This window comes from Sceloporus undulatus, chromosome 5 (genome assembly GCF_019175285.1).
Source record: "Sceloporus undulatus isolate JIND9_A2432 ecotype Alabama chromosome 5, SceUnd_v1.1, whole genome shotgun sequence".
In the NCBI taxonomy this organism is placed as follows: Eukaryota; Metazoa; Chordata; class Lepidosauria; order Squamata; family Phrynosomatidae; genus Sceloporus; species Sceloporus undulatus.
In genome coordinates, this window is record NC_056526.1 from 110,817,269 (window position 1) to 110,829,670 (window position 12,402).

Here is a 12,402-nt window from a genome sequence, read left to right on the forward strand (position 1 = left end):
CCTCTCTATGGAATGGAAGTCCTCCAGCAGCAAAACAACAGGCCCTTCGCTTCCGCGCAGGCGCAGTAAGAGGAAAGGCCTTCTCGGCTACTGCCTCTTTGGAACGCCGCCATTTTGTTTCCTTTGGAGGCAGGGGAAGTGGCTACCCCTGGGCTGCATCCACATGGGTGAAATAACCCGGTTTGGCACCGCTTTAACTCTCTTCTGGCTCAAGTGCTATGGAATTCTGGGAGCTGGAGTTTGTTGTGGGCATGGGCCCACAACAAACTCCAACTCCCAGAATTCCATAGTACTTGAGCCAGACAAAGTTAAAGCGGTGCCAAATCGGATGATTTCACCCATGTGGATGCAGCCTCACCAAACTACAACCCCCCAGGGTTGTGGAGGATAAAAGTGGTGTCAAACTGCTTTGTTTCTGCCCTGTGCCACTAGTTTGGTATCTGCTTGTGAACTGTTGCCAACTGTCTCTCCCAGCCGATATCTATAATTTTAGATACAGGATTCAAAGATATAGCCGTGTTAGTCTCTAGAACCAGTAACTTGTGGCACCTTGGAGACTCACTAAAAGAAAGGAGTTGGCAGCGTGAGATTTCATAGACTTAAGTCTACTTCCTCAGGTGCATCTGAGGAAGTAAAGTCTGCAAAAGCTCCTGCTGCCAACTTCTTTCTTTCAGTGAGTCTCAAAGGTGCCACAGGTCTCTCTATCTACTGATTCTACAGACTAACGTGGCTATATCTTTGAATTCTATATCTAAAATTGTAGAATAGAATTGCGCATACCAGTTGTAGATGCTGTGCCTGATGTTTTCAAGGTGCAAATACATCCCTTAGAAGCAGACAGTTATATGAGCTAAGTAGAGTCAACTCATCTAACAGTGGCCGCCTGTGTCTTTTGAACACCCGAAAATATTAGTGTTGAAATCACACACTCCCATCAAAAGACTCCCTCCACAAAACATACTGTACTGCCATGGGATTTTAAGTGAGTTTCTTATCTCATTTGTCACATATTGCAAACATCAGTCTAACTGCCCTTTAGGGGGTCCCATTTCTAAGCCAGCACTCAGATGGATGGATCCTTCTGTGTCCCTTTTGCTCAGGGTGACCAGATGTCCTCACCGCAAAGGAGGACAGGGCACCTCAAAATGCAGGACATTCAAGAAAAATGTAGAGCATGACCAAAGAACAGCTAAAAACGCTAAACGTAAATCCATGCTTTGTAGTCATGCTCAAAGTAGAGGACGTTTTGGAATTCATCCTGGACACAAGGCTGAAATGTAGGACATGTCCTGGAAAAAGAGGATGTCTGGTGATGCTGATTTCCCGATAGTTCTAAAGTGTGAATGGGAAACTCCAACCAAAACAGAGAAACTGGTTTCTCTTCTAACCCTTTTCTATTCCTGTGGGACTGAAACAAAGGCTGCCAGCATGCAATAATGCTTCTGGATGATATTTGGTTTTGACTCTTAAAAGTCAAGTACAAATACTCTTCTATGGTGTGATAAATGGGAGATGTATGGATACTGTGAACAGCTTAAAAAGACCAATAAATAGGACCTGGTCTGGAGCAGATCAAGTCTGAATTCCCCCTAGAAGCCAAGATGACTAAACTGAGACTACTGTACTTTGGACATATCAAGAGAAGACATGACTTACTAGATAAGACAAAAATAGTTGCCAAGGTAGAAGGCAGGAGGAAAAGAGGAAGATTGTATTCCAGATGGATGGACTCAGTCAAGGAAGCCATGGCCCTGAGTCTACAAGAGTTGCTAGACAGAGTACAGTTTGAGTTAAGCAAATAAAAGTTCTACAGCTTCTGGAAGAGAAAAAAGTATAGGGAAGAAGTTGAGAGAGAAGAGAAATTGGGAGAAGAAAAGCATTTTGCAGCCAAGTATGGCTCGTCCAGATTTGCTGTTTGTTGAGCAAAATTGAGAATTCATGCCTATATTTGCTGTTTGTTTGGCATAGCAGATCTTGTGTCATGGGCAAAGCACAGCAACTAATCCCTGGGTTGCTGTGGTGAACCAGCCACCAGCTGGGTTACTGTGGTGAAAAGGGCAGGTGGAACAACAACTGTGATGTTTAAATTCTGTCACAGGCATGAACACACCAAAGGTTTTGCACCAGATTCCTTTCTGATCTCTACTGTAGATTGTTTTTATCTCATCAAACTGCTATAAAACCTCTTTCTGGACAGAATGTAATTAAGAGATAATGGAACAGAGGTAAAAAGGAAGTCTGGCCACATCCTTTCCACTGATTTGCCAAGGAAGATTGCTGTTAAGAGGCTGGGCTTCCGATCAAAACATGGATCCCAAAACAAAGCTAAAGTTTCTTAACGTTCTGTAAATGAAGCCTCTCCGGGAGATATAAAAAGGTCTGAATGGTACCCTTCCAGCCGTTTAGAAAGCAGTGCTCAGCTTCAAGGAAATTCCACTGACTACTGCAGTAAAGCAATCTTGAAAACAGCTGCGTTGCAGGTCTCAGCTTTGGCAAAAGTGGTGACTCGGGTGGCCAGAGCCAAGTACTCTGGAAAGAAACATTCATTCTGTGGCAAAGCCTCAAGTTCCATGACGAAAGTGAATTCAGCAAAGCAACTTCAAAATAAACTCTTCCAGAACACAGCCTCATAGCCCGAAAAAACCACAAAAAAACCAACTTCAGATCTTTCGCTTCTTTTCAAACAGCAATTAGGAGTGGTACAAAAGACAAAAATCCATGAACATTGCAGCCTGGTGGTTTAATAGCCAAAGAAGAGGAAGAAAAAAGAGACCACTCATACTTCTCTTCTCCTGAAAAAAGAAGACCACAAGGTTGAGAAATAAACTTGGTCAGGGAGAAGAATAGTTTTGATAACGTAGGTTCCTCCTGTTGTGTTACATGTAAAAGTAGTAGATCTTACCAGCTGTGTTCATATGTTATAAGCTAGTGCCAATTTATGTTATCAAATTAGTCACATATTGGTGGAATGGTGATAGGGTAGTCATCACTTTCAGTACTTTCCACATTGAATTTCCCTCTGGCCTCACTGTCTATGGTTCCACCACACACAGTGTGCTCATTATATATACCTGAAATTCAGGAAAATAAAGTAGAGTCCCTAAATGTTAGTCTTTAAGGTGTCACAAGATGTCTTGTTGTCCTTACTCTAAGGGATGAACACTGCTGTTCTTTGGACGGATAAAACACACACTCTTGAAGAGACAACATCTTGGCTTTTTCTCATGTTTGACTTGTCCCAGGTGCTAAAGAATGAATGATGACACAAGTAAGTTGGTCATTGGTGAGGGAAGAGCTCTCACATATGAGACCCTGCCTACTCACTGAGCTAGAAATTAGAATCCTATGCCTGCCTCTTTGACAGAGACAACACGCTGATATTAGAAGCAACCAAGACTAAAAGCATGCTGCTAATAACAAGTCAGTTCTGAAATACTTAATTCTTCACACTTTGTAAGCGACAGCTTCTGCTCATGTGTTAGAATGGTTTTGACAAAATATTGGCAGGATTATATTTGTTTCCCTGGAGAATACGCCAGATATTCCCAAGTGTGGAAATCTGAGGGAAATATTAGGAAGGGAGGGTTGAGGGGGAGTAATCTGGCAGTCTTCCTGATCAGGCTTTCTCTTCTTTTTTATAATGCAGACAAGCAAGCCAAAGTTAAAAATTAAAAACACAGAATCAGATTTAGGAATCCTGGGGACTTCACCGTTGAAATCCTTTTTGAAAAAGATAAAAATTAATAGTAGAAAAAGACTCACTGATGCCTGTCACACGTAGCTACAAAAAGATCAAACTCCCCTATATTGTGCTTGACATTTCATCCATCAATCCTGGTATTGCATGTTTTGACTGAAGGCAGTTTTCCAAGGTCACAGGCATCGGTCCCTTTCCCCCATCACCTGCTATTTCATGATTGTTTCAACTGGAGGTGCCAGGGATTGACCTTCTACTTGCAAAGCATATACTTGAATACTGAATTGCGGTCACCCCTTGATACACAAAATTATTAATTATATGCATAGTTCGTAGTTCTATTTTTAAAGAACTCCAGCTATATCATTTATTTCCTTTCTATTTTCTTGGTTTTTTAAAGTTTAGTTTAAAATATTTCTCACCAGTCTTCCTCCAGCTCAAGACAGTTTTTACACTTTAACCTCAATATAAACCTTTTAAATAATGGCAAAATTAAGGCTTGCTTTTTGGAATTCTATGATTCTAACTCTCAGTTACTACTACGGCCCTTTCTTGATCAAAAAGCAAGCCAGGACAGACAAAATCCCAGGCTCTATATGTTTTTCAGTGGAATAAGCATTACCCATTTAAAAATCTTTTAATACCACCAGTAGATGTTTCATTGTGTTCAACCTAATGCTCACTGTTTTAATTAAAAAGCATATTTAAGAACAGGAGCAGTATTATTATTATTTTTGCATCCTTTGTATCCTTAGGAGACAGCATATTGTTCTTTTGAACAACCACTAGGCTAACCTGAACCCAGGTCTCCAAGTCTGTGAATCTCTACCAACCTGAGGGGAGGTAATTAATATTTCTCATGCATTTATTACAGCAGATATCTGTACTCTCTGGTACACAGATCATAATTCAGCAGAGAATCTCCTTGGAGAAAGGATCAGGGGATTTGAGATGGTAGTATTTTGAGGTGACAAGATAACTGTGAATATAGCAACAGTGAAAGTTTTGGAGGGCTGATGGGAGCAGCTGGGTTTGCTGATACAGAGGATCTTGGCAGTCCAAAGGAAAACTAAGAAGATCCAAATAAATGGATTAGCAGCATACCAAAGCATATATCACTTCCAGTTTTTAACCTCACGTTGATTTTGATTTAAATGTTTACTTATGGAGAAAGAAAGAAAAAGATTCAAAAGGGAATCAAAAAGCAGTTTTAAGCAATGTCAAGAATTCAACTGTCAAACATGTGGTCTAATGTGTTGTCACCAATTGTTAGCCTCAATCAGGATGTATAAGGAGAGAAGTTGTTATAATTTCTTTATGGTTTTGATACAGTCTCCTATGGTTTTGTGTGGATCATGTATCTGCCACAGGCTAATTTAGTTTCTTCACAACTGTACCATCAGTGATCAACAAACACATGAATAAGCTCCTCTGGTGAGAACATTTAATGGTACAGTCTACATACTTCACTGAGAAGTAAATCCCATTAAGGTCTATGGGACCTGTTGTTGTATGCTTTCAAGTCATTTATGAGTTATGGTGACCCTAGGTCTATCATGGGATTTTCTTGTCAAGATTTGTTCAGAGGAGGTTGGCCATTGCCTTCCCCTGAGGCTGAGAGGGTGTGACTTGCCCAAGTCCACCCAGTGGATTTCATGGAATCAAACCCTGGTCTCCAGAGTCATAGTCCACCACTAAGCCATGCTGGGACTTACTCCTAGGTATGTTGGTACAGGAATGTAGCCTTAAGTCTATGAAAATAGCAAGATCCTAGCCAAAGATGGCCATACTTCATGGGACATCTATTAGTTCTGTTTCGAACAGCACATTTCTACCTTCAGGCTTAGGCAGTTCTGCAAAATGTGAATGGGTTGTTGAGAATGAAACTGTGACTGGTCAGCTTTGCTGATAAGATCTTTCTAATTATTTAAAATACATGTAAATGTTAAATTACAAAAATAATTAGGACCAAGTTAATACAAGATGGATTTTCTGTCGTAATTTCCTATTAGAAATGGGGCAGCAAAGCTATTTTAAAGTTTAGTTCCTTTCCTTTCTTCATCTTTTTAAACACAAGGATAATAGTGTATTAATTCTGAAGAGGTTGTTGCAGCAAAAATACGTGTGAAGAATGTAGCAGTGTAGAGTACCAGAACATTAGTAACAGTTTAATTTTAAGGTATATACTGAATACTAGTCACATGCTCTTAGCCTCAGGGCAAGGCAAACCTCCTCTGAACAAATCTTGTCAAGAAAAACCCATGACAGGCCTTTGGGTCACCATAAATTGGAAAAGACTTGAAGGCACATAACAACAGGCAAAAGATATCTTGTACTTTTTTTCTCCAGCCATTTCACCATCCGGTGTATCATTCTTTCATATATGCCCCTACCTTGTCCTTGGCATCCATCTAATGAAGATTGAGGTAACGAACAGTAATAAACTGATTGACAGATAATAGAAATGGAATGGAAATTTAAAGCAATAACCATTTACCTTTTTCCTGGTCCAGTGGCCAGAGTTGGAGGCAGAATGGATAACATTTGTATGTGACTGCACACTGGCAATATAAAAAGGAAGATATCAGCGTGCCCACCCTGCCATGTGTCCACTATCACAGAAAAGCTACACAGCGTGTTTATCATGAAGAGGCCTTGACAGAACAAAAAATTATGTTGACAAAATTCTGTAAAAACTATGTTGACAAAATGTTGATGACAACAGGCTGGATGAGATGGGAGGATCCTCTCAAGATGAAAATAGCAACACTGGAAAAATATATTTTTGTCCTATTTTATTCTCAGCACCATGGAAGCAGAAACCTCTTTTGCCTTCCCCATATGCTCCTGAAGTTACAAGGGATTTCCTGTGCCTGGTTTTTGAATAAGCAAAACGGTGTGCATTCACACAATCTAGTTTGGGGATGAGAGTTAATAATTTGATCAGAAGATTAATGTCCTAAAGCAAGTTTGACAAGTTAATACTTCTCAAATCTTGGCAGCGACAAGTCACTTGTCAGCCTTATTTGCTCCCCTTCAGATGTTTGCAATTCTGTCCCAGTAGCAGCACCCCAGCATGGATGCTGGTCATGGATTATAGGAACAGGGTTCAAATCACCACTCAGCTATGGAAACCTACTGGTTGAGCTTGCCACACTTTGTCAGCCTCAGAAGGCAATAGCAAACCCCCTGTGAACAAATCTTGCAAAGAAAATCCTGTGACAGGTTTCCCTTAGGGTCACCATGAATCAGAAATAATGAAACACAACAATAATCTTATGGGTGTGCCACGTCTTAGACAGCAAAATGTATTGAACAGAACTGTGACAGGTTCATCTTAGGGTTTCCATAAGTTAAAAAATTACTTGAAGGCACACAACCACCACCTCTGGCAGGCACTAGATTGATGCGCAGGCCTGTATATTTTTGAATGTGAATGTTGGCATACTAGCAAAGAGATACATAACGCCTGGCATCTAAAAGCTTGCTTTGTTTACCTACAAGAATCAGTTTATCATGGAAGATAGTACTGTATTAACATTATTATTTTATCATATATTATTTATAACCATTTAGTAATAAAACAATTTATGCATTCAGTATTAACAATTAAAACAACTATGCATTCCGCATGGTCCTGGAAAAAAGTCTGACATAACATTGTAGCTAGCACTTGATACGATTTGTTGAGGATGTACCAAAACTTTTGTTATAATGGGCATAAAATGGGGTAGTTACCTTTTCTTGGGGGTTTAAAAACTTTGTAAGCCTGTGGGTGTGTTGATGAATTAGTAATCATGAACCGTAGCTGGCCAAGATAGTTAGAATTACTGTAGTTAAACAATACCTGGACGACCGCAGATGCTCTAGCCTTACAGAAAGATGCTTTAATGGATAAAGATTCTTCTTAAGTAAACAATGATGTCTAGAAGATACTGGTTTGGCTAAGCATTGATGGACGTTATGGTTTCTGTGGAGACTGGCATATCGTCTACTTTGGTCGAGACTGGAAATAAATTGTTTGGCAACTTTTAGAAATCAATGAAGGAGCAGGAAGTCTGCATTTTGCAAGTGATTTTAAATAAGCAGCTTTTTAGTTGTTTTCCTGTGGTAGACCTAATTCCACTTTAGAGACCACCATTAACAAACTAGATGCTTTGCTGCTCCCCCATGCTCTAATTTTGTATACATGATACCAATATATCCAATACATATTACAAAGGAAAAAAATATTTCTAGTACACTTTCCTCTCAAAGAATGCCCTGTAACTGTGTATGACACACCATTTTCATGAAAGCTTTATGCATCTTGTACTGAAGGTATAAAATCTACATTGCCACATTCCAATTACTGTATATGCATTTTCTTGCTTGCAATGTAGCTTCGTTAACAATAGCCAGACAGGACACACAATATGAGGTGAGCTGAAGTGTGTTATGGACATTCTTGTTGTTATTTGCCACCACTTTTCATTGGTAAGGTGCTTTGTATTCCAATTTTGTGGGGGAAAGCAGAGTATGATGATGATGATGAAGTAGTAGTGTACTTTTATGTCATTTTTGGCACCTTTGTTTTCGACCAAGCAATACAACTCTCCTCCCTCTCATAGATGCCTCTGCTTACACAGTTTTGAGGGAAATTCAAATCCGTTTTTAATTTGTGGTGACTAATGTGAATGCCTTTGCCACAGGACTGTCACTCAGCCTAAGGGGAGTGACACCACTGCGCCTCAGATATCTGCGTTTTGGCAAAAATGGGGGCCTGTATCTCTTTAAAATGGTGATGAGATGGTTTCAATGTCAGTGGGAAGAGAAAGGAGAGGTCATAGTGTTTTTATAAAAAATTTGAAATTTGAAATGTTAATTTCTTGTTTACAAAAGGTAAAGCACAATTAAATCACCATTTCTGCTTTAAAAATACAAGCTAAAGCACAAATTTACAACACTGAGGTCTCATTCAGAAGAACTTCAGACCTAAATCCCCTGTGATGCTTTGATGAGACATGAGCCTGAGAGCTGCTGGAGTGTATCTATTCTATAAGAGGCAGCCACTTTTCCTAGAACTGCTTACAGTTCCTTGCCTCAGAGGTTATTTTCTTTAAAAGCATCACATTTTACCAAACTTTCACTTTAACTCCATGAAACTACCAGTATGCCTACGTAAACACATTTATATTGTGTGTATGATATTGCAATTTAAAGGTATAAATGCAGACCTAAATCTATACACACACACACACATATACATACATACATATAAGGCACACAGCCACAAGTTTTTAATGTTTTATACACACACATACTTATATGTCTGTGTGTGTATGTATATATATATATATATATATATATATATACACACATACATACATACATCTTTCAATACACACACACAAACACATGTATATATTTATATATAAGGCACACAACCACAAGTTTTTAATGTTTTATATATATATATATATACACACACACACACATATATTGAGGTGTGTGTGTGTATATAGATATATATACACACACACACTTATATATAAATATTGAGGTGTGTGTGTGTATATATATACACACACACACACACACACATATATTTATATAAGGCACACAACAACAACCACAACAGCTTTTAATGTTTTATATATTTGTTTTTAAGGTTTTATATACATGCACACATATACTTATATATTAATACAGGTGTGTGTGTGTATATACACACAGACACACACACACACATATATATATATATATATATATGTAAAATTTACCCACACACACACCTGGTGGTTGTAGTGTGCCTTATATATAAATACAGTATATGTACGTGAGTGTACTGTAATATATATTGAAAAGTGTGTATATGTGTGTGTGTGTGTGTGTGTGTGTATAGATATATATATATATGAGAGGAGGAAAGTCTGCATATATATATATATACACACACACACACTTTTTAATACACACACACACATTGATATACATAAGGCACACTGATTACAGTATATAACAACCACCACCACCGAGAAGCAACCGAGGGAAGCCCCTGAGTCTCTGGGTCCCTATTCTCTGCCGGGGAAAAGGGAGGCGCTGGGACTGGAGGGAGGAGGGCACAAAATGGCGGTGGCGCTCGGCTGGCCCTCCAGCCCAGACGCCCGCCCTCTCCAGACGCCAGGCGCGGGAAGGAAGGAAGGAAGGAGGGAGGGAGGGAGCGACGGGGAGCCGGCAGCAGGGCCGTCCGCGGAGTCACCGCCTCCTCCATTAACAGACATGACACTCAGCCCTCCGTCCTCCTCCTCCTCCTCCTCCCCTTCCCTCCGCCCCCTTGGGGCCCGGAGCTGCCTCCGCGTCCCCGGCCTGGCGTGGGGCTCCAAGCCGGCGTGGAGGTGGCGGCGGCCCGCGGTGGCAGGCCAGGCTCCCTGAGGGCGGCGCCCCACCGGCTTCTCCCAGCAGGTGGCACCGCCATCGCCCGGACAGGGCCACCTGCGACTGACTCAGGGCGCCGTCGCCTCGCTCGCTTCCCCGGCTCTCTTTCCGCCTCCTCGGCTGGCGGCTGGAGGAGGCCAGGCTTTGCCTCCCTCGAAAGAGGAGGAGGAGGAGGAGGAGGCTGCAAAGTTTGGAAGTGAATCTGGCTCTGAAGAGCAGGAGGAGGAGGAGGAAGAAGAAGAGGGAAGTCTGGAGCTCACTCGTCCCAGCTTCCCCCCTTTCTTTCGCCTGATTCTCCTCCTCCTCCTCCACCAGCTCCAGTTTTTATTATTATTATTATTATTGCTGATTGAAAGAGACGGACCTTGGCCTGCCTCCGCTGGGGGGCTGCTGGACCCAGACCCCCTTCCTTCCTTCCCTTCCTTCCTTCCTTCCTTCCTTTTCTCTTTCCCCTCCAGTTTCATTTCTCCTTCCTTCCTTCTTTCTCATTCTCTCTCTCACACACTCCTCCAATTTGATCCCTCCTTCCTTCTCATTCTCTCCTTCAATTTGATTTCTCCTTCCTCTCATTCTCTCTCCTCCAAGTTGATCCTTCCTTCCTTCTCGTTCTCTCTCTCCTCCAAGTTGATTTCTCCTTCCTTCCTTCCTTCCTTCCTTCCTTCTTTCCTTCGTTCTCATTCTCTCTCTTACACCCTTCCAATTTGATTTCTCCTTCCTTCCTTCCTTCCTTCCTTCTTTCTCTCCTTCTTTCTTTCTCGTTCTCTCACACTCCCTCCAGTTTGATTTCTCCTTCCTCTCTTCCTCCCTACCTCCTTTCTTATTCTGTCACACTCCTCCAATTTGATTTCTCTCCTTCCTCCATTCCTCCCTCTTTGGCCTCAGACACACCATGGAGTTCACTGAGAGGAAGAGGAGCAGGAAATCCCAAAGCTTTAAACTGATCAATCAAGGTAAAGGGTTGTTTACAGGGGTCGTTTTGTGTGGTGGGGTTGTGTTGTGTTGTTGTTGTTGCCCCCCCCCTTCTTTGAAAAAAGGACTTTGACATACAAGGAGTTTGGTTATTGAGAGGGACGGCCTGTTATGAAATGTGGCTCCTTCCCTTCAGGCCACCTCTTCTCTAATGCTCCCCTCTCTCTTTCTAAACTATTATTGCTATTATTATTTAAACTACCTTCTAAGATTGGGTTGTTTTTCCCCCTCAGTTGTGTTGAAATAGGCCCTCACTTGAGGCATCAAATATTAAAGAGTCAGGTTGCAAATGCAGTTTTAAAAAACAGATTAACCAGGAAATTAACTCATCTTAATTTAAAAGTATACATTCAATCTTCCTAGTTTTACCCCTGAAGGGTATACATTCAATCTAGTTGTGTATGTCTTTCTCAGTTGTGTTGAATATGGGCCCTCTCTTTAGGCATCAAATATTAAAAGTCAGGTTATAAATGCAGTTTAAAAACAAACAGATTAATCAGGAAATTGACCCACCTTGGAGAAAGAAAAGAGCCCCTTTTTGTGGATTTTGAACAACATTTTTGTTCCCTTCCTTATGGATCGATTGTGTTAAAAGGAAAATCTTCATAAGGGTTGTTGTGTTCAGCACAACTCAAGGCAGCTAGTGAATTGTGTACATGAGCAAAACAATTGTTGGCATTGCAACTTGTGCCTTCCCTGTTTGTGAGAGTGTATCTTCTCACTTTCATCTGAGATATATATATATATATATATATATATATATATATATATATAGTTCCTTGGTGTTGTATAACAGGTGTTCTACTTGTGTGGGGTGTGTGTTGTTTCTCTGTTTAAATTGACTTAAATAAAAAAACATGGCTGGATAAAGACCTGTAGGACTGAACAGAAATATCTCTGAACTGCGTATGTGCCTTGGCTGCCAGGTTCAAGGCAGGTAATTTTTTAGTGTAATGCCATTATTACTATTATTACTAGATTCAGTAGTAAATAAATACAACAAATGGTTTAGGAAATCCCCCCCTTTTGCTTGTCGTTTCTAGGAAAGCTGGACACAAGATTGCTGTGATCAAGAGGAGAGGCTATTTTGAGAAGCAGTCACTGACTTAAAGGGTGGTTTTCTGAATGCAGAGAGAGCTTGTAGCACCTTTGAGACTAGCTGAAAGAAAAGAGGTTGGCAGCATGAGCTTTTGCAGACTAAACTCTACTTCCTTAGGTGGATTTGGAGTTGGTTCTCTCAATATGTGTCAGCACATGTTGGAAGTTTTTCCCTCCCTTCAAGTATAAGTTTGTATTTGCAATGTGAACGTTGGACAGTA

At 40.8% G+C, this 12,402-nt stretch overlaps 1 protein-coding gene across 1 annotated transcript in view; it reads left to right on the forward strand.

The window, feature by feature from the left end:
- The first annotated feature begins 10,799 nt into the window (after positions 1–10,799).
- Positions 10,800–12,402, forward strand: part of BEND7 (BEN domain containing 7) — a 63,999-nt gene continuing 62,396 nt past the window's right edge. Inside the window, 1 exon segment of the mRNA XM_042468239.1 lies at positions 10,800–11,064. Coding sequence (XP_042324173.1) covers positions 11,004–11,064 — 61 coding nt within the window. The 5' untranslated portion in view covers positions 10,800–11,003.